The 19,294-nt window shown below is 38.3% G+C and overlaps 1 protein-coding gene across 1 annotated transcript in view; it reads right to left on the reverse strand.

Annotated features, from left to right (window-relative positions):
- SLC26A9 (solute carrier family 26 member 9) overlaps positions 1-19,294 on the reverse strand; it is a 48,047-nt gene that overhangs the window by 12,134 nt on the left and 16,619 nt on the right. Inside the window, exons 2-15 of the mRNA XM_075264140.1 lie at positions 11,855-12,014; positions 10,962-11,101; positions 10,766-10,876; positions 10,510-10,685; positions 10,255-10,419; positions 10,019-10,171; positions 9,831-9,913; positions 6,894-7,041; positions 6,526-6,639; positions 5,968-6,045; positions 5,624-5,719; positions 1,352-1,458; positions 368-437; positions 70-162 (exon numbers count right to left, since the gene is read on the reverse strand). Of these exons, the coding sequence (XP_075120241.1) occupies positions 70-162; positions 368-437; positions 1,352-1,458; positions 5,624-5,719; positions 5,968-6,045; positions 6,526-6,639; positions 6,894-7,041; positions 9,831-9,913; positions 10,019-10,171; positions 10,255-10,419; positions 10,510-10,685; positions 10,766-10,876; positions 10,962-11,101; positions 11,855-11,979 (1,659 nt within the window). The 5' untranslated portion in view covers positions 11,980-12,014. The remainder of the gene's footprint in view (positions 1-69; positions 163-367; positions 438-1,351; positions 1,459-5,623; positions 5,720-5,967; positions 6,046-6,525; positions 6,640-6,893; positions 7,042-9,830; positions 9,914-10,018; positions 10,172-10,254; positions 10,420-10,509; positions 10,686-10,765; positions 10,877-10,961; positions 11,102-11,854; positions 12,015-19,294) is intronic.

Genomic DNA, 19,294 nt, shown 5'->3' on the forward strand with positions numbered 1-19,294 from the left:
TGCATTGAGGCTCATTTCATTAGCTTCTAGTGCCCATATGTGGTAAAATACATAGAATTACAGTCTTACCTTCTTTATAACCTTCTGTCTAAATATCTCCGAATTGGCAAAATATAGAGGAGAGCAGTAATTGACAATCTTGATCCCATCAATAGACTGAACCTGAAGCCAAAAAAATAAAATAAAAATAAGTGCATACTGTACTTATACATACATATACAAATATACCATATTTATCATGGAGAATACTCTTTTATTATTTAGTTTATATTAGTATTAGCGTTTTTCAGCTAATTTATTAGAAGCAGCTCATTTCTTTCTACTGTACTACAGTGCAGTGACGAAATTTATTGTACATGTTTCTTACCTTGCTATAGACTTTTGGGTTCTTATACACATCTGTAGAGGCCACCTGACCCAGTGCTGAACCATTTCGACTAACAAGGGATACAAAAATGGATTAGTCTATGACAGAGAAAAACAAGTAGAGGTTTATTAGCCCGTACTAGAGCAAGGTTTCAAGCAGAAGTGACCGTTGTGGAACTGAAACCATGCACTGATATAACTAAAAAATCTTTACTTGGATTACATTGGCTGTAACTTCTTTTATCTCTGTGATTTTTTTTTTTTCTTTTGACATACCATCTATATGACCACCTTACCCGTAACTTCTTTTATTTGGAGTATTGGAGAGTTGCTATTACCTGTCACATGTCTTTATAGAGTGCTGCTTACTACTTTGCTGCATTATCTATCTATCTATCTATCTATCTATCTATCTATCTATCTATCTATCTATTTATCTTTTTATCTGTCTGTCTATCTATCTATCTATCATCTATCTATAGTCTGTCTACCTATGTAAAAGTGGAAAAAAAGTCAAAAGTCAGCACTTTAAGATGAAAAAAGTTGAACACTTTATTTACTCATTCAACACATGCAACATTTTGTATTTACTTATTGGAGCCATTTCTAAGCTCAGTGAATAGAGTGGAAATGTTGTGTGCATAGAATAGGTTAAAAAAAAAATTACATTCACATCAACATTGAAGTACCATGCATTTCCTATATTGTACTTGTTCAGATGTGTGATCTCTGTCTGGCCTGGAGCAGACTATCCACCTCCTTTCCTATCTACATTATCTATCTATCTATCTATCTATCTATCTATCTATCTATCTATCTATCTATCTATCTCTTTTCTATCATATTTTATTTATGTTGGTAACATTTCTGCCTGATAGCTCCTGGTGCTGATACGTTTGTGCGACACACCCAGTTAGGACACCATCTTGTTGCTGTCTGCCCTCCTTATTTTATGTTGTAGCAATATAATTAAGATACAACTTACAATTGTGTGTTGAAGATGACAACCAAGACAGAAAATCCGACACCAACAGCAACACCATAGGGAAGGCCAAGGATGAAGGTGGAGAGGAAACTCACAACCCAAACACACTATGAAAACATTGAACAAATCACAAATATTTAATACGATCCATACTAGAAACAGATGTCCAAAGACTTCTGGTATACATGTCTACTAGAAGGGCAGGCTATGCAATGATTGCCAAAAGAAGGATTTTATAGTCCTCTATTTAAGACACGAAAACAACTTTACTTTGCAATACAATTTTGGATCATATTCAATTATTAGTATATTATTATTAGTAGTGGTTCTTAATCTTGGCATAGCAGAAGAGTCAGATATTACTTTCTATTTGTGTTCACTACAGAAGAGAAATACCTGAAACTACTTAAACTGTTTTTTCTATTCATGATAGTATATGAATCCATCCTCTCCTCAACTTTCTGTAGTATCATAAGAAGAGAAGGCAAATGAAGTGGAGTATTACATGACTGCAAGACCAAACTACGCAGGATTTTTAGTCTGTAACTATTGTGACATAAAGGTATACTGTATATAGGAGCAGTGTAAGGTAATAGAAACATTGTTAGATTGTGAGTTTCCCTTTAAAGGAATTTTCTAGGAGATATACTAAAGTCAGGGGGTCAAGGATGGTGCAATAGAACACAAAAAAAGCCATACTCCCCTATTCCTGGCAGCCCGTTGTACAATCCCTGTCCCCATTCTCTCCTGTTTGGTTCAAGGAAAGACTGGAAGTGGAAGGGCTCAAATACCCAATGAGGCCAATCATTGGCCTGAGCATTTGTTGTTGAGGGACTAGTTCTGTATCTCAGTGATATCACTGGTACCTCACCAGTGACCCCTGAGGCTACTGAATGTCCCCAATGGTCATATGAGCCTCTTCACTTCTGATCTAGAAAGTCCTGGCATCAGAGGGAATGGGAAGTGGGATAGGTGAGCGGGATTTTTTTAGGAGCCAGATGCTGATCTGAGCAACTATGATAGTAGGGGTCTAGTTAATAGTAATAAAGGATTGAATATCTGTATTATATTGTGTATTGACATGTACCTTATTGGATCTGTGCTTTTTATGCAATAGATGTGTACATAAATGGTTAAAGTGGTTGTCTGGTGAGTATACACTTACCTGGTCCAGTGGATTGTTTTGTATGGACCTGGGGGACGGAGCAATGTTTTCACTCCCTGAGTTGCTCCACATCCCCTCCTACTCCGATCTCACAGGAAATTAATTACCTGTGCTATGGGAAGGGGGGGGGGGGAACTGGGAGATCAAGGAAGGAGGGGTTGGAGCCACCCGGTGGCCAAAGGTTGCCTTAGATCACGTTACCTGGGGACTATGACGTCACCGGAACCCCATGAAAGCATAAGTGTATAAATAATTCCTGGACAACCACTTTAATGTTGTACTCCGTAGACTACATTTGGTAAAAAGAACCTTCATTCAAGCTGACATAGATAAAGGGTTTTACCCATGAAAGTGACCATATTTAAATTTGTAAACTACTAACAGTTAAACATTTCTGTAAATATGAATAATTAAAAATTTTACAGCATTTTACAGATTTTATCATACTATCATAATGATGACAGTCTATGGTCTTGATCCGATTGTTAACAGATGCGACCAAGGAAATAAGAATTTCCAAGGGCCAGGGATTTTTCAGAAGCACAGTAATGTAGTCAGTTTATAAGGCAGGGACTCTACATACATGAGAAAATAACCCAACCACAATAAGGAATAACCACAATATGGCTGGGTTTTTGACTATAGAAAGTTCCTGCATTCATGGTCATGTACATTGGCAACTGAGATCAAGACAACAGGCTATCACCATAGAGAAAATCTTTAAAACCTTGTCAATTTTAAATTACTTCTATTTGCAAAAATGTTAACTCATAATTGTCTACAAAATGGTTATGTTTGTGAGAAAATCCCTTCAACCCATTCCAGACATCTGCCATACCATACCAGATCTTTAAAGATGCAGCAGAGTTGCCGTCATAGCTACTAATGCCTTGCAGGCAAAGACCCTCATCCAAATAAAAAAAGTTCGGTCCCTTACCTTTATCATTACAGACCTTTTCCTCTGACAGCCAGGAGCCTACTGAAGGCTACGACCAGCCTCAATAATAATGTAGCAAATCTCCCATAGACTGCAATACAGTTGTATTGCAGTCTCTGGTACTTGCAGTCAAATTATTGCAGGTTCAAGCCCCTTAGGGGGCTAATAAAATAGTAAAAAAAAAATTAAACAAAGTTTCAAACATATAAAAAAACCCTAAAAGTTCAAATCACCTGCCTTTCCCTAGATGACATATAAATGTTAAAAGTTAATGTGAAACGCATACACATTGGGTATCCCTGTGTCTAAAAACGCCTGGTCTACAAACCATACACTGAATGCTTTGGCCAGAAAAAAAATTAAAAATCTCAGACCTCCATTTTTTTTTACAGTTTTGCCTCTGATAAATATTTGAATAAAAAGGGATCAAAGGAATAGACATTCCCCAAAATGGTATAACTAAAACGTACACCTGGCCCCACAAAAAAAGACGCCCTATGCATCCCTGTACACAAAATTTGAAAAAAGATACAGGTGTTAGAATATGGCGACTTTAAGAAAAAAAATTTTTTGCAAAGATTTGGATTTTTGTTAAGGGGTTAAAATGTAAATAAAACGACATAAATTTTGACAGTGAATGCAGTAGAAACGAAGCCCCTAAGAGAGTCACTTTTTTCTCCAACTCTACCCCATTCTGAATTGTTGTCCAGCTTCCCAGTACATTGTACAGAATAATAAATGGTGCAATTATGACAAACAAGTCCTAATATGGCTCTGTGAACTGAAAAATAAAAAAGTTGTGGGGTTTAGATGGTGGGGAGTCAAAAACGAAAATTTAAATATTCCTTTGGTGGGAAGGGGTTAATGACACTCCACTGTATGATTCTATGTCATCTATGGTATTACACTGGGTTTACACATAGTTGTAGTGACTCTATATATTGAAGTGCTGCACTCCATTTTTTCAGTTCACCCCAGCAGTGTAAGGGCCAGTGCTCATGGAGTTAACGCGAGCACATTTTAGCATAATGCACGTGTATAGAATACATGTGTAAAAATAACACTCCCATTGATTTCCATGAAATTTTTTACACGTATAAAAAACGCGTCAAAATACACGTCGCGTTTTTTGGCGCGTATTTTGACTCAGAGTGAAAGATTAAGTTTATTGCTTGTACCCTGTTGGGCTGTCCCTAGTCTCCACACCAGATATGGTTTGATGTGGATACATATAGATTCCATATGGTATCCTATGGCACATTTGCCCACAGATGTTGCGGCTGGGCTTTGCACTGCTCTATTCCTTTGGCTTTGTTCCTGATACCTTAATGCTTCTGAAATACTTCTCATTATTTATTTTACCTGTTTCTAATCTATAAACCAGTTAACTGATAAGAGACCAAGTGAAAAACTGTTGACCAGAAACCATTGAAATCATATGACTTTCTGTTTACATGATATATCAAAATGTCACCTTACTAAAGTCTGTAACATTTTTCAGGCCTGCAGGTCAGCCGTCTAATGTTTCATATAATCTCAGAACGGTTTTGTGAAATCTAATATGCTTTCAAACAAATTACAGAGACAAATCCAAATTTCACTTGGTACTATTATAGATCATTGGTATTCAAGTAGCAAACTGTATAAAGTTACAGCGATGCAGTCATGGAAAAAATATAACATTCCTGATAGAAATGTCAGATTGCTGCAGAACAGCATACAGCTAGGTATCAGGCAGATATGTAAGGATGCGTTCACACTACCATTAGTAGCGTCCATTGCTAGCATCTGTTACAGAATGTTAACAACAAACATAACAGAACCATCAGCTTTTCACTTGGTCTCTTATCAGTTAACGTGTTTGTAGATGTATAGAAAGTAGTATAAAATGTACACAAAATAAAAACGGATTAGATAAATATATGCCACTGTTGTATCTGGTTTTAAACTGTAAAAAATATAGGGTACACATATCCATTAATGGTTAATTATAAAATAGAAATCAGTTTGGTTCATCTATGTAAGTATGTGTATCACTTAACATAGCTAAATATTTTTTAAGTTTTTTTAAAAATTAATTTTACATTTTATGTAACTAATTTAAACATATCAATGTGAAACTGGAACTTGCTGATAATAAACTACCTGGATGTAAAGTCTAAGTACTTACACAATCGAGCTTGCTTTTCTTCCAAAGGTAAAAGGGGTCAGCAAGTTGCTTTAAAGAATTCTTCAGGTTCACTGCTATTAAGGCTCCAAGGACAGACTGACGGACACAAGCAACATTGGTAAGTGAAGTTAAATGATGGACACTTGGATGGATAGATGATATATTAAGAAGTTAAATAGACACTTACATTTAAAAATTAAAGATATTCATGTATGAAAGGGTGAAATATAATAAAATTTATAATATAATAAAAAGAGACTCAGTGCCAAAATTAAGCAAAATATGATCCATACATTCTATTAAAGCATTTATACTATACAGCACTAAAGATATAAAATACCTACTTTGGGTAGAGGTTGCAAGTAGGTGCCAAGTGCCAGCATAGTCACCATTACCACCATCATAACAAAGAAACTAGACATCTATGGAGAGAAAAAGAACAAAAAGTTTTACCATATGTTGTCTGTTATTCAAATAATTTCTAAGCTTTACCAAAAAATAACAGATGAAAAATTGGAGGTAGTACTGACTACTCATGTAAATAAAGTAGATAAGTGTTTAGTAAAGGATATTGTGGCAAGTTGAGTAAGAATGGAGATGAAGAATGCGGATGATACATGATGAAGCAAATCTTATGCTGTTGTAGTCATCATCAAGGCCAATGTATAATATGCTGGTCTTGGTGAATCATCCCCATTGTGTGTAATATACTGTGTAATGATTCTATAACTATGATTCCGTAATTCTGATATTCTGATTCTGAATTGAATTATTTTCTTTAACTCTGGGAACATTATTGGGGTTGGTGATATTCAGTATTAGGGGTATCATGGGCATCCTTCATTGAGCCCAGATTATCTTGTCTTATCCTGTAAACAGCTGCATCAAGTATTTCCGCTTACCTGTGACTTTCCTCCAGCCCCGTCCACTGCAAGAGTTACAGAAAGAGCGCAGCAAATCACATGAATGAAGAAAAATGATCCAAAGAAATTACTGCAACCGAGGGCCAACATTTCCTGTAAAGAAAACTTTGGTTATATTGGTTATCAGTATAAAAAACACTGGTGGGGCATAAAAAGCTCTTTAATCCTTTTTTTTTAAAATGTATTTATTTTTTTAAAGCAAAAGTAAATAAAAAGGATTTATAAAATAAAATATCATAGGATAGAAGTTAAGTATGAGCGATTATTTAAAGGGGCAGTCTAAGATTAGAATTCTGGTAGACCAACATTCACTTGACAGCAAACTACTGTACTCATGGACGTCTTACCTGGTTTGGGTCAACATCATAGCCATGCTTTGCTCCTAAGGTTCTGCCCATGGCAAGGTTAATCACATAGCCAACAATAGCAAGAGAAAACGCTGTACCAATCATGTCTCCCCATTGACTTACAGTGGGTAAAGTAGGAGCAGGAAAGCTGAAAATAAATTGACAAAATATTACGTTCTTCAAGCTATTAGTGTAAATTAATAAATGTTTATGTGTGTGTAGGTTGTAACGGTATTAAACAGAAAGGAAAAATCCCTTAAAAATGGAGATTATTTGTATTTTTTTTTTATTTTAACAGATTTTCTACTTTAAATTAAATATTACATTCTAAATATATATCCTCATTAGGTTTATAAAACCAACTGGTAAAACATATTTGTTTCTAATTATTTAATTTTCTAATTGTAGATTTTCTACAGATCTACAGATTTTTATTAATTTTTCTGTATATGATTATGGGGGCAGCCATCTGCCTGTTAACAGCATTTACAAATATACTTTAAAGTAACCATGTGGACCATGGGAAACGGCAGACATGAAATAATCAATTTCTTCTATGGGAGACATGCTCTTTGAGGTATTTGTGCAGGGAGGCAGGGGCGGAAGCTGTGACTATCAATTGTTGTACGATACTATCCAAAATGTGTCACATTTTTTCTCCTAAAGTTTCCTTTATCCTTGATCTGGGCATACAAGTGCTTTAATGTAGCTATTATAAAGTGAATTTAAGATTTGCAAACCGCTGGTTTACTATTTTGCCTTACTACTATTTCCACCTGGTCCCAACCTGGAGTCAATTTTCTGCATAGCCCTATTACAAGCCTTTCTGGGCACCAGATAATACCAATACGCTCTGATAATCTGGTGACATTCTGTTTCACTGCTTCTGAAACGGAACATCACTATTACTTTCCTCCCCATCCCCAGCAATACTTACCAAGCCTTCCTGTGTCCAGGACTAGCTCCTCCATTTTTCCTCTCTGATAGTAGTGGGTGGAATAGGTTAGCTATGGAGACAGGGGGAGGGTGGGAAGGGCTAGAAATAGGCAGGATCACTAGGCTAGGGAGATGGGGGAAGGAGGGGCTAGTAATGGGTGGGAACACTAGGCTAGAGAGACAGGAAGGGTGGGATGAGTTAGTAATGGACAGGATCGATAGGCTAGGGAGAGAGGGAGAGGGAGTGTAACAGAGTGAGGGGGACTGAGTGAGAGGGAACTAGTGTAGAAGCTACACAGGAAGCTGCACAGCATGAAGCTACACCATATAAACAAATGCAGAGGATGCCAGCAGCAACCAGAGACACCCAGAAATCACTCCAAACAATGCTAAAAGTATATGGATGTACTTATTAACCTATTACTAGTACTAACAGACCTTTACAAAAAAATTTCTGCCTGGAAAACCCCTTTAACTTTGGGCAGATCTCATAACAGTCCTCCTAACCCTATGCCCCAATGCTCCATAGCTGATCTTGTTTTGCAGCAGATGGACCACATGGCCTTCATGGTACCTATGCCTCCATGTACCTCACCTGAAACAACCCCTTGCTCGAGCCCAGCACATTCCCCAGGCACACTATAGCCCCTAATGATTCTGTGATTGATACCTCAGACCTTTTGTGGAGCCTGAGAGACACTTTTAAAACTGAACTATGGGCACCTGTGCGTGCTAGTAAGAAGGAGCTTCAAGTTATTGCACAATATACTTCGGATTTGGAGTGATTGTAGACAACACAGCTAATGCGATAATGGAAGACAGGAGACTGACCATGATGCATGGTTAGCAATACTAGAGTTCTGAGCAGAGAACATTGAAAACAGATCCTGAAGGAGGGATATTTGCATTTAAGGACTCCCAGAGTCCATTACAGCCCTAAAGGAGACAGTCCTTAACCTTTTTACAGCCTTACTGCCACAAGTAAACCCTTCTACTCTCCAGATTACCAAGATAAATAGGGCCCTGTGGGACCCTGCATGCTTGGTATACTGAGAGATGTCATACACCATAATACACCATAATGTCTGAAACTAGTTCCCTAATTATGTTTCAGTTCTATATACAGGGCCAGCATTAGCACACAGCAAACCCAGGCAGGTGCAAGGGCCCAGAGCTCCTGGAGGGCCCTAGATTCTGAAATGAGTGCTTCGATCAATACAGATGGAAGCAGTCATTATACCAACCCGTTCCTTTCTCTAGCCCTTATATAGTTAAGTGTGCCAAAGCAGGGAAGGGGCAAGGGTAAGAGTAGCTATGAGAGATAAGTGAGTGTGAAATCTAGAACAGTTACATAAGAGGGGAAAGGCATTAGGGGACACTTTAGTATATGGGGGATTAGGAAACATTATCTGGGGGTATAAGGAGCCACTGTGCTGTGTGGGAACATAAGGGAGCATTATATGGAGGCATAAAGGGATACTGTACTGCACATGGGCATAAGAAACCATTATACAGGGGAATAAAGAGGCACTGTACTATCCATCTACAGTCCCACTTTGGCTTCAAGGTGAACAATATTACCCTGATCTGGATATTCTGTATTCGTGGCTCAGGAGGATACCTTCCATTAAACTGGTAACTTTTCCTTTACCCTTTTAAATTCTTATCCATCCCCATTCCAACCTCCACCTTTATTATTTTATTTGAAATAATAAGCCCCAATAATCTGAAGGCATATAGTACCTTATCACTCCATAAAAGATTTGGAGGGATGTCTGTATCCAACTTTTCATCGTACTAGAGGGCTGCCCAAATGGTGCAGCTGTCCACTATTTTGATTTCGCTGTGCTGCAGTAGGTCTCAATGGAGTCTTACTTTCTCATCCGTTATACCTTACCAGGACATCTTTGTGCTAACCTTTTCAGAGATGCTTCTGGGAGATAGACCTCTGGGGTCTTAGCCTAATAATGTTATCTGATCAGATTTTATTTAAGTACTTACCCTAAAGGTATCTGACCCACTATATTCATTTGATATTTCTCAGGAAGGTTAAAACTGCCAGAGATAGCTGTAGCAATTATGACCTAAAAGGAAAATACAGATATAGGCTCCTAAGATTCTGCGATGTAAGTGAACAGTAAAATGAACATAGCAATATAATATTTACTGTCGGGAAGAAAGATACATACGATGATGATCTCCATGGGTATAGGAAAGCGAATCTTATGCATGTATTTGAGGTTCAATTCTTTGACGATGATAAGCAGCACTGTGCTAATCAAAGCGAAGACCAAGGATGCCACGTTGGTATGTGGGAGATTCTTGCAAATGTCTATAAAGGTCTATAAGGAGCAACTTACATGGGTTATTGTTATAGATAGAATAATCGGTCAGTTTCAATCTGAGGTTGGATATAAATACTTACATAAACAATAGCCAGAGGACCACTGTATGGTGGCACCGTGACTCCGAATATATACTTGAGCACAGATATAAGAATTTGCAAACCAGCTGCTGTCATAAAACCACGGATGAAGGATTCAGACAGATAAATGGCAACAAAGCCAAACTGCACAAAGCCCAAAGCAATCTTAAATGGAGGACAAAATAAAGTAAATATCAGCAATGACTTATATTGTATTAACCAAACCTCTAATAAACCTCCCTATTTAGTACTGACCTGTATAACTGCTGTGAGACATGCCAGTGTTGCCGAAACCTGTAGCCTTGCTTGATTCATCTGCTCTGTATCTGTCTCAGTGATATTTGTGGTCTCATTAAATTTCTGATAATCGGACTCTGGAGCCAACTGCATGCACACATTTCCCACTATTATACTAATGACAGCAAATGTTCCTATAATGAATTAAAAATGTTTGGTTAAAGGGAATGACATTAAATCATGTCTCAGATAGTAGAAACTAACTATTTCCTACCTGGTACCATCTGAGGAATTCCTCCAAGGAAGAAGTAAGTTACAAGAGGAAAGAAGGAAGAGTATAATCCATTCACAGGTGGGAGGTTAGCAAGAAGGGCAAAAGCCATACCTACGAGCATAAAACAGAGGAAAAACTGACAACTGTCTCAGTGGAGAATTAACTATATATAAAATACTGTAGACTTCAAACTAACCTTGTGGGACCTGGATGGTACCAGCGCTGAGACCACCAAGCAGATCTGGGAGGGCATATTCTTTAATGTTATATTTGGGTACCCAAGAAAGTATAGGGAAGAGTCCAAAAATAAGAGCTTTGAACTTGGCTGGTGTCCAGCTGCAACAAACATAAATTCAGAATATAAAAAACAAGAAAAGAAGGATATCTTGAAAATTAGTAGATACATATTGCTACATGACTCTCAGTAATACTGAGGCATAGCTATAGGAATGCAGAGGAAACAGATGGACTTCACTCCTGGGGCTCAAAATAGCTAAAAGTCTCCTCTGTGAAAAGGCGCTAGTGTTATAAAAGGCTCTGATTGGGTGGGGGTCCCATTACAGTATTTGTGCTTGTGTGCAGTAACTTCAAACTGCACATTACACATTTGGACAGTTCTTACGAGACCTTATATTGGATGCACACTCCTGAAGTTGCCTACTAGGCTGGGACCTATCTCTTGTACCCCTTTGGCATGTTCATTCCATAAGCAAGTACCATGGCTACTGTCATCATTATATCAAACCCCTACATGACTATTACAACCTGTATAAGGCTTGTATGCTAGCTTTTCATTTCATTCAAGCATGTTGTGCTATGTTTGCTAGGTTCTTATAGAAAATTCTTACTGCAGTTCTAGTTTCTTGGATTCTACGTGATCCATGAACAGGGTTCATGATGCAGGGTTTGCCAGTTGTGCTTATTAGTGCTTGTGATGTAGCCAGACATTGGTAGTGATGTCTTTGTTAACTTTTATTCAAAAAGTTATGTTTTAACCTCATATTTTGTTGATTTGCCTCTTACATTCTGTTAGGTCCTATACCAGGGGTTGGAACCTATCCTACTCATAGTTTCTATTCAATGCATTACCTGAACAATTTCCTTGCTTTTCCTCCCACTGGATAACTGCGATTTTTTTTCTCATATTCTTCATTAAAAAGGTCAAGTGAGTACGTCGATCGATCAACTATGTATCGAGGCCGAGCTTTATTCATGGTTTTGCCCTCAATCGTGGGAATAGCTGGTTATACTATAATAAGGTAATATATAAGAAAGATAATAAGATACACACATTTATGTAATTAGGCTTAAATAATTAAAACAGTATCATTAAAGTGTTCAACATTATTAAAGGAATTTTCTGGGCTAAAAATATTCTAAGATAGGTCTTCAAGACCAGATTGGTGAGTGTCTGAACCCAGCACCCCCCTCAATTATTTATTGCTCAGTAGCTGATACACAGAATGGAGCAGAAAGGAGACAGCTCTGTTCTGTGTGTAATAACCAGATCTGGTACTGCAGGGCAATTCCCATTCATTTGCATGGGACTTAAGCTACAGCGACTCATTGATACACAACAAACACTACTCTACACTACTCTACCTATCCTGAGAACAACTAATTGAGAGGGTTGGCTTAGGAATACTGGTGCCCAGTTTACCCTGATCCTGCCTGAATTGTTCAAGAATCCCAGATTTGTTAGGGTTGGAGAATATGAGGAAGTTACTAATATCATGCCCTCCTCCTTGTTAAATTCTTCTCATGAAACAACGTGCCAGCATTTTCTAGTGGCACCACAATCTGATATCAGTATGGAGAAAAAAAAAAACCCTTCAAAAGGCTGATGAAGGATGTAAACATGGGATGAAGAAGAACCCTGTACCAGAGATACCTGGTGCAAGTGTTATGCCAGTCTGCAGTTTACCTGTGCAGGGGGTAGCTAAACCTCATGAGGACAATGTTGCCTTTCAACACTGGAAAGCTATTGATCATGACATAGATGATCGTGAAAGTAGGATATAGGTGCTCTGTGGTATGACATGTGCTTGGCTAATGACCTGTAAGTCAATTCCTCATGTCATATGTGCTACCAAAAGCTCAGGAAACAGGGGAAGAATGAAGTCCTTTGTGCTAATTCAATTGGTGGTCATCTAATTAGCAAGTCTTTTGTGTGACCTACCATAGCAGACATTGCAACACCAGATCATATGAGTGCTTGCTGATCAAAAACTCTACATTTCCAACCCACAAAAAATTATGATATCACAGGTAGGAGGTTGCTTGGTGTCATATTCTTTGAAGCCACATCTAGTGTGGGTTCCCGCTGATTTCTTGGTATGAAGCTCCCAGTTACACTTATACAGGTCTGTGGGTTATTCCCCCTTTCACATTATGTATTTGTCTTTATTTTTATTCCACCATTTTATTGTTATTGCACTGTACCTTTCTATATATATTAAATCAAAATTGAATAAGATTGTACTTTGGCTCCAATTCCCTACATTTCCAAAGAGTAAATAGAGCTACCTTTTTGGTGTGCTAGTTGTGCGTATTGTGGGCGTACTGGTGTCTAATTATACTGTAAAGTGGTAAGGAAGCGGAGGTCCCTTTTATGATTACATCTAGGTACAAATGTGTGTGTGTGTGTGTGTGTGTGTGTAAGGTGAACGGATCAACCCCAAGAGTGGATAGAACGTGGGTATGACCCCAATCCCTGACACAGTTTCCCACAGCTTTCCAGTTTTGCATTGGGTTTATGACCTATATACAAAAATAGAATATTCCCATGTTACATGTAAAAATTTGAAAATGCATATCATAGAAATGGCTATTAAAATGCAATACCAAATGTTACAGATACTGAAACCACTCTGTCATAGAGAACAGTGTCTCAGAAGGCAGCCCTATAGCTATTCTAAAATATCGTCAGCAAAGCACAAAGGACATAGTGGGAACATCAGCTGCTGCTTTCAGAGAGATCACAATGTCTCTTATGAACAGGCTGAGCAAACAGGCTTGAGAAGACAAGGAGAGTTTTCAATCTCTCAGATTACACCATATCCTGAGCGGATATCAGTGTGGAAAGTGTCAGTATTTGCTTGAGTATTTTGAGAGGGTACTGTGTATGTCCTATTGTGTTTATATACATAGGTGTGTGTAATACCCTATTAGGATGTAGTGACAGAGCTATAGTGTGTGCAGGGTTGGTTAATACTGGAACATAGCTGCTGTAACTGGATTGAAGAGATTAAAATCACTGTGTCACAGTTCCATTATGGCTAATCTCTGATCAAAAGATGAAGTTTAGATTATTTTACATCTACAATGCAATGGTCTTCTCAAATGTTTACTTTATTATGTCTTATAGTATTATAGGTAAGGTCAATTTAGTTTTATGTGAAGGAAAACCCTGCGTTTATTTAAATAGGGTTTGAGCTTTAATTGTCACTTTCCTTTAGCTATTGGTGTCATCAGGGACATTGTGCTAGGGTTTAGTGGGATTTATTAGCAGTAAAGTGTTGGCGCTATTGTCTATAAAGCTGCATGTGATGAGATCATGGCATGACGGAGAACACCCACAGCCCACATAATAAGACCAAAGCTATATGCACCTGGAAAGGCTGTATGCATTAAGCCTATGCTGTAGCGCAAGAAGTCCCTACCGTTATATTTTACATGGTGAAAGCACTTAATAGAGCATCGCCATATGATACCACGGGTCAGCAACCATTGGTCCCTAAAAGCAATACAATGTATCTTCCATCCTAGATGCAATGCTGCTGGGGTAGAGGACCTGCACAATATGGCAGTCTACAATATTTGTAAATCTTGTGTAAATCTGTATAACATGAAAGGTACAAAGTGGTACGGCACCATAGATTTGTAGAAATGTACTGTGTATCTGTATAATACTTAGCTGTATTATGGCCATGTTTCTTAAGATGTATCAACGACTCTAAATTACCTTCTATTGATCAACCTCTGTTATGGCTCTCTTTACAATTGTTATTCTTATGATCATGTTGTATGATAGTTATAGTCAGCATAGTATAATGTGGAATGGCAGGATGATAGGGTTGTGGCCTTATATATTTCCTGCTGAGGGTACTTACACTATATTTGCACTAAAGCTTTGCATTTGTATAAGCAAATCAGATGGCTTGTCTCTGTTTTCATTGTAACTGAAGACACATGAGATTTCACAGTTGTCACCTTAGGTAAAGATCAGCCAATAACTAACAGGCGTGCTCATTACTTTTGAGGTAGGGCACCCTTGCTATCAATGGAAGCAAGTATGTTGGCTGACATCTAAAATAATGCAGACAAGATTAGTGGTAGTATGAGAAGATACAAAATAAGTAAGTCTTGTTCTATTATGTTCCATTACGGATGGCTTACTGTCAGCATTTTCCAAATAAATACTCCTCCTATTTACTCACAATTCTCAAACACAATTGGAAAAGGAAACGTGTCCACCTCCATGACTTCTCAGCATACAAAGAGCCGACGTTTCAATGGATAAATGATAATATTTTTCCAGAATGCTGCATGTGCCTTTGCAAAATGCTGCTTTTTCCATATTGATTCTTTGGAAACACTTTCACTGTGTGGATGAGATTAAATCTCAACACTTATTTGACACTGTAAATCTTGGAATTTTTTGTGCAATAGCGAAATATACTGCCTAAGGACTCACACTGTTGTTGTCATAACACCCAACTGTCCCGGATTCAGAAGGACAGACCCAAATTCCGGGTCCTGTCTCATTGTCCTGGTCGGCAGGAGGTATCAACTCAGCAGTGTCCTCCAGACAAATGGAAGGGGGACATTATACTGGGTGGGGAGGGGGGGGGGGGGAGAACAGAAGAAAAGGTATATTAAACTGGGGGCAGATGAAGCTGCACATTAAACTGGGGTCAGATGGATGGGTATATAAACTGGGGAAGATGAAGGGGGACATTGTACTGGGGGAAAATTGTAGTATAATACTTCAGCACACCAAAATTCAATACAGTATATGAAAAAACTTTATTCCATAATCTTCATATAAAAAAATTTAAAACACAGCCAATCAAAAAATAGAGCCTCTGGATATTCGATGTCAACCTCCAGCTACCCCCACAGTTTAATGGACCCGTATAGCTTTGCAAGTTTAATGTCCTCCTCTCATTGCCCCCAGTTTGAACTGGGGTACCAGGAGATGGACTTCATACTGTGGGGCAAATGTGTGGGCATAAAATATTAGGGTGACTGTAGGAGCATTATACTGCGTGGGGGCACATAGAAAAACGGATACGAATGGGCAAAGTCAAAGTAGAAGTGGGTGGAGCTAAACTTGCCACAGTGTGCTTAACGTGCTACTGTCTCTCTTTCTATCCTTTGAAAGTTGAGAGTTATGCTGTTGCTCCTGTGATGGACAACAGCACAACATTAGCAACAGTAGTGGGAACCCACCCTTACTGCAATGCATGGCTTTAGGGCTTGATTTTGGATTACAATTACTATCAGAGTCGACCTGCTATGGTTCCCACAATAGGCCTTACTCCAGCAGGTAACAGGCACTATTTACTTACTGGTCCGCTCCTGGTCACAGCTGCCTTTGTTTTTTATTTAGTTCTCTAGGGGGCCCTATGTGTTCCATATTACATCACTGACAATGACAAAATACAGGATAAACATAATCCATTGGAGAGCAGAAGGGGAGGTGGCCATTAGCTGGAGTGGGGTTCAGTAAGTAAGGCCAGTGGTGTGCCGCAAGAGTATTTGTTGGGTGAACTCCATGAGATTCGCCTGGTGGTTCCATTTGAACCGAATATGTCTGAACTGAGTTACTTACCTATTCTGGGCTGTGTGGAGGGGCCCAAGGCCAAAGTTTGCTATGGGACCTAGTCTTTGCTAGTTACGCCCCTGATTACGGTACCATCATGACACAAACATACTGCAGCTGTTTTCAGGTGCTGCCACACACAGGAAGTCTAAGGGCCCCTTCACACGGAGGATACTCTGGCTGATTCGGAACGTGTAAACGTTCCGAATCAGCAGTGTTTAAAGCAGGTCCCATTGCTTTCTATGGGAGCCGGCATACGCGCGCTCCCCATAGAAATGAATGGGAAAAAGCAGCCCATTCATTTCTATGGGGAGCGCACGTATGCCGGCTCTAATAGAAAGCAATGGGACCTGCTTTAAACGCTGCTGATTCGGAACGTTTATACGTTCCGAAACAGCCAGAGTATCCTCCGTGTGAAGGGGCCCTCAGAATCACCTGTAGTTGTTGAGCCATTATTTGGGGAACAGTGTTCTAACATTTCAATGACATGTCAGAAGATCTGGAGTGGAAGATGTACAAATAACTACTGAGTTTTTGTAAGAGCTTTTATATCCAAAGTTGATATCAATAAGATCAATGTTTTCCTATAAACACAGTAGTCTATACAGCACAAAATATTGCCAAGTTATCTTACCTTGCCCTGAACCTCATTGTGTGCAATGTTCTTGTCCATTCTCTATCTCTAGTCACCTGCCCATGTTATCTGGCCAGCTTTTGACAGCTCAGTGTCTCTAAGCTTTCTACACTTTACAAAGAACAGATAGGAGTTCCAGAAATGACTGCACTCCCACTGTCTGGCACCTGAGTAGTAGAAGCATGCAGGGTTTGGCTGATGTGATTGATGACAAAGATACGTGACAATAATAACAGTACTTTACCCTTATCAATTCCTGGCACGCTTTCTGTGCTCATCGAGACAATAAAACCTTTGTGCACATGAGCTTACAATCTAATTGGGGGGCAACAGAGAGACACAAGGCTAAAAACTCATGTCTTCAAAACCATTATTTGAGAATGTGTATGGCTTTTGTGTCCATGTCTTGTAACATCTAGTTCTGTTACTATGCTTTGAAGATCCTTTGACTTAGGATTCAAAGGTAACCTTTTGGAAAAAAAAAAAAAGTGAAAAAAATCTCCTTCCGAAGACCTACCATATAGCTATCATTAACAGGCATCTTAACATAGAAGATATATCCCTCAAATTTAATTGGTTATTTTTTATTCCTCTGTGAAAATGCACAGAGACTAAAGTCAGCTTTAATTGGGTAGTCTTCTGCTTGACCTTTATGTGCCTGATCTAATAGGGGCTCTTGTGGTGGTAGAACTTGTGCAATCTTACTATTACTTTGAAGTCTTAAGAATATTAGCCCATTGAAATAGAAGTTTTTAAGAAGTCATAAAAAGTCACTATACCAGCAGTGTAAGTGAACAAAATCTTAACGTCATGCTGAAACATTAAATGTCAAAATTTAATTCTTAGAGTAATATAACTAAATGCTAATTTAATTGATAATTTTACTGTCAAAAGTTGCTAGACACCCTTATGTCTCAGTTTTACTAAAAGCAGAATATTTTATCTATAAATGACAATATAAATATGAAACATCGAATAATGAAAATGAAGTTTATCATATACAGTACATGGCATTTGATCATCCCCATCCCCCAACCAATATATAAAACAGTATAATATTCATCTAATAGACATCTAACATAAAATTGTTAGGTATAAATCTAGCAGTCTGATTCATCAGTCACTGTCACCTGTCATTTATTCTTTGCACAGCCTTTTTTCAGGAATACTTTGTACATGTTCTAGCCCATATGATCACTGTGTAAATCTGCGTTTAAAGTATTGGCAGAAAGGAAAATGATAAAAATAAACACTGAGAGCAAACAAGGAAAAAATAGGCAGCAAATTAAATTCTGACTTCTGCAAACAGATGAAGTAATTATATAGTATAAGATGTGGACAATGGAAGAGAAAACAAGACATCCAAACATTTGTCTGAGATGTGTCCCAGGCTGATCTCATTCGCTGTAAATCATATGCATGAACCCTACATATTACAATATGAAATGCCCAAGGGTAGGAATTCTTTTATGTGTGAATGAAATAGCAAATAATTATAGTTAAGGGGAGATTGAATACAACTATATATGATATATTGAAATTACAAGTTACCTTCCACTTCCATTTCTAGCATTTCCACCTGCAGAAATTCCATTATGTGCAAATTCTATACCAGGGCCCACTCTGTGATTTATATATGGTTATGTTTGCAATCTGTAGAAAATGCAGTAAATTTATTGAGACTGGTATATAATACAGCAGTCTTATTAAAGGGCCCAACTGGTGCAGGGACCAAGAGATTTATGAAGAGGTTGTGGCCTCTTTATAAATCAGTCGGATGTTCCTGTGCTAGAATGGAAGTCTAAGCAAGTTAGGAACTGGTGTAGATTTTCATTAAAACTTACGCCAGAAAACTGGCTTGATTTATAATATTTTGTTGGGCAAAGTGTCTTTGCCCTGGCCCGTCCTGATCCCGACACAATATTGTGCCAAATGATTGTATCATTGTGCCACCACAATATCATTCCAGAAAACTGGCGCAGAAGAATTTATGAATTCACCCCATTGTATTGGATGTGTATCCATTATAAACTTTTCTGCCCTTTAGGTCAGTTTCATACAAAATGTT

The sequence above is a fragment of the Leptodactylus fuscus genome, chromosome 2, assembly GCF_031893055.1.
Source record: "Leptodactylus fuscus isolate aLepFus1 chromosome 2, aLepFus1.hap2, whole genome shotgun sequence".
NCBI classification, from domain to species: Eukaryota; Metazoa; Chordata; class Amphibia; order Anura; family Leptodactylidae; genus Leptodactylus; species Leptodactylus fuscus.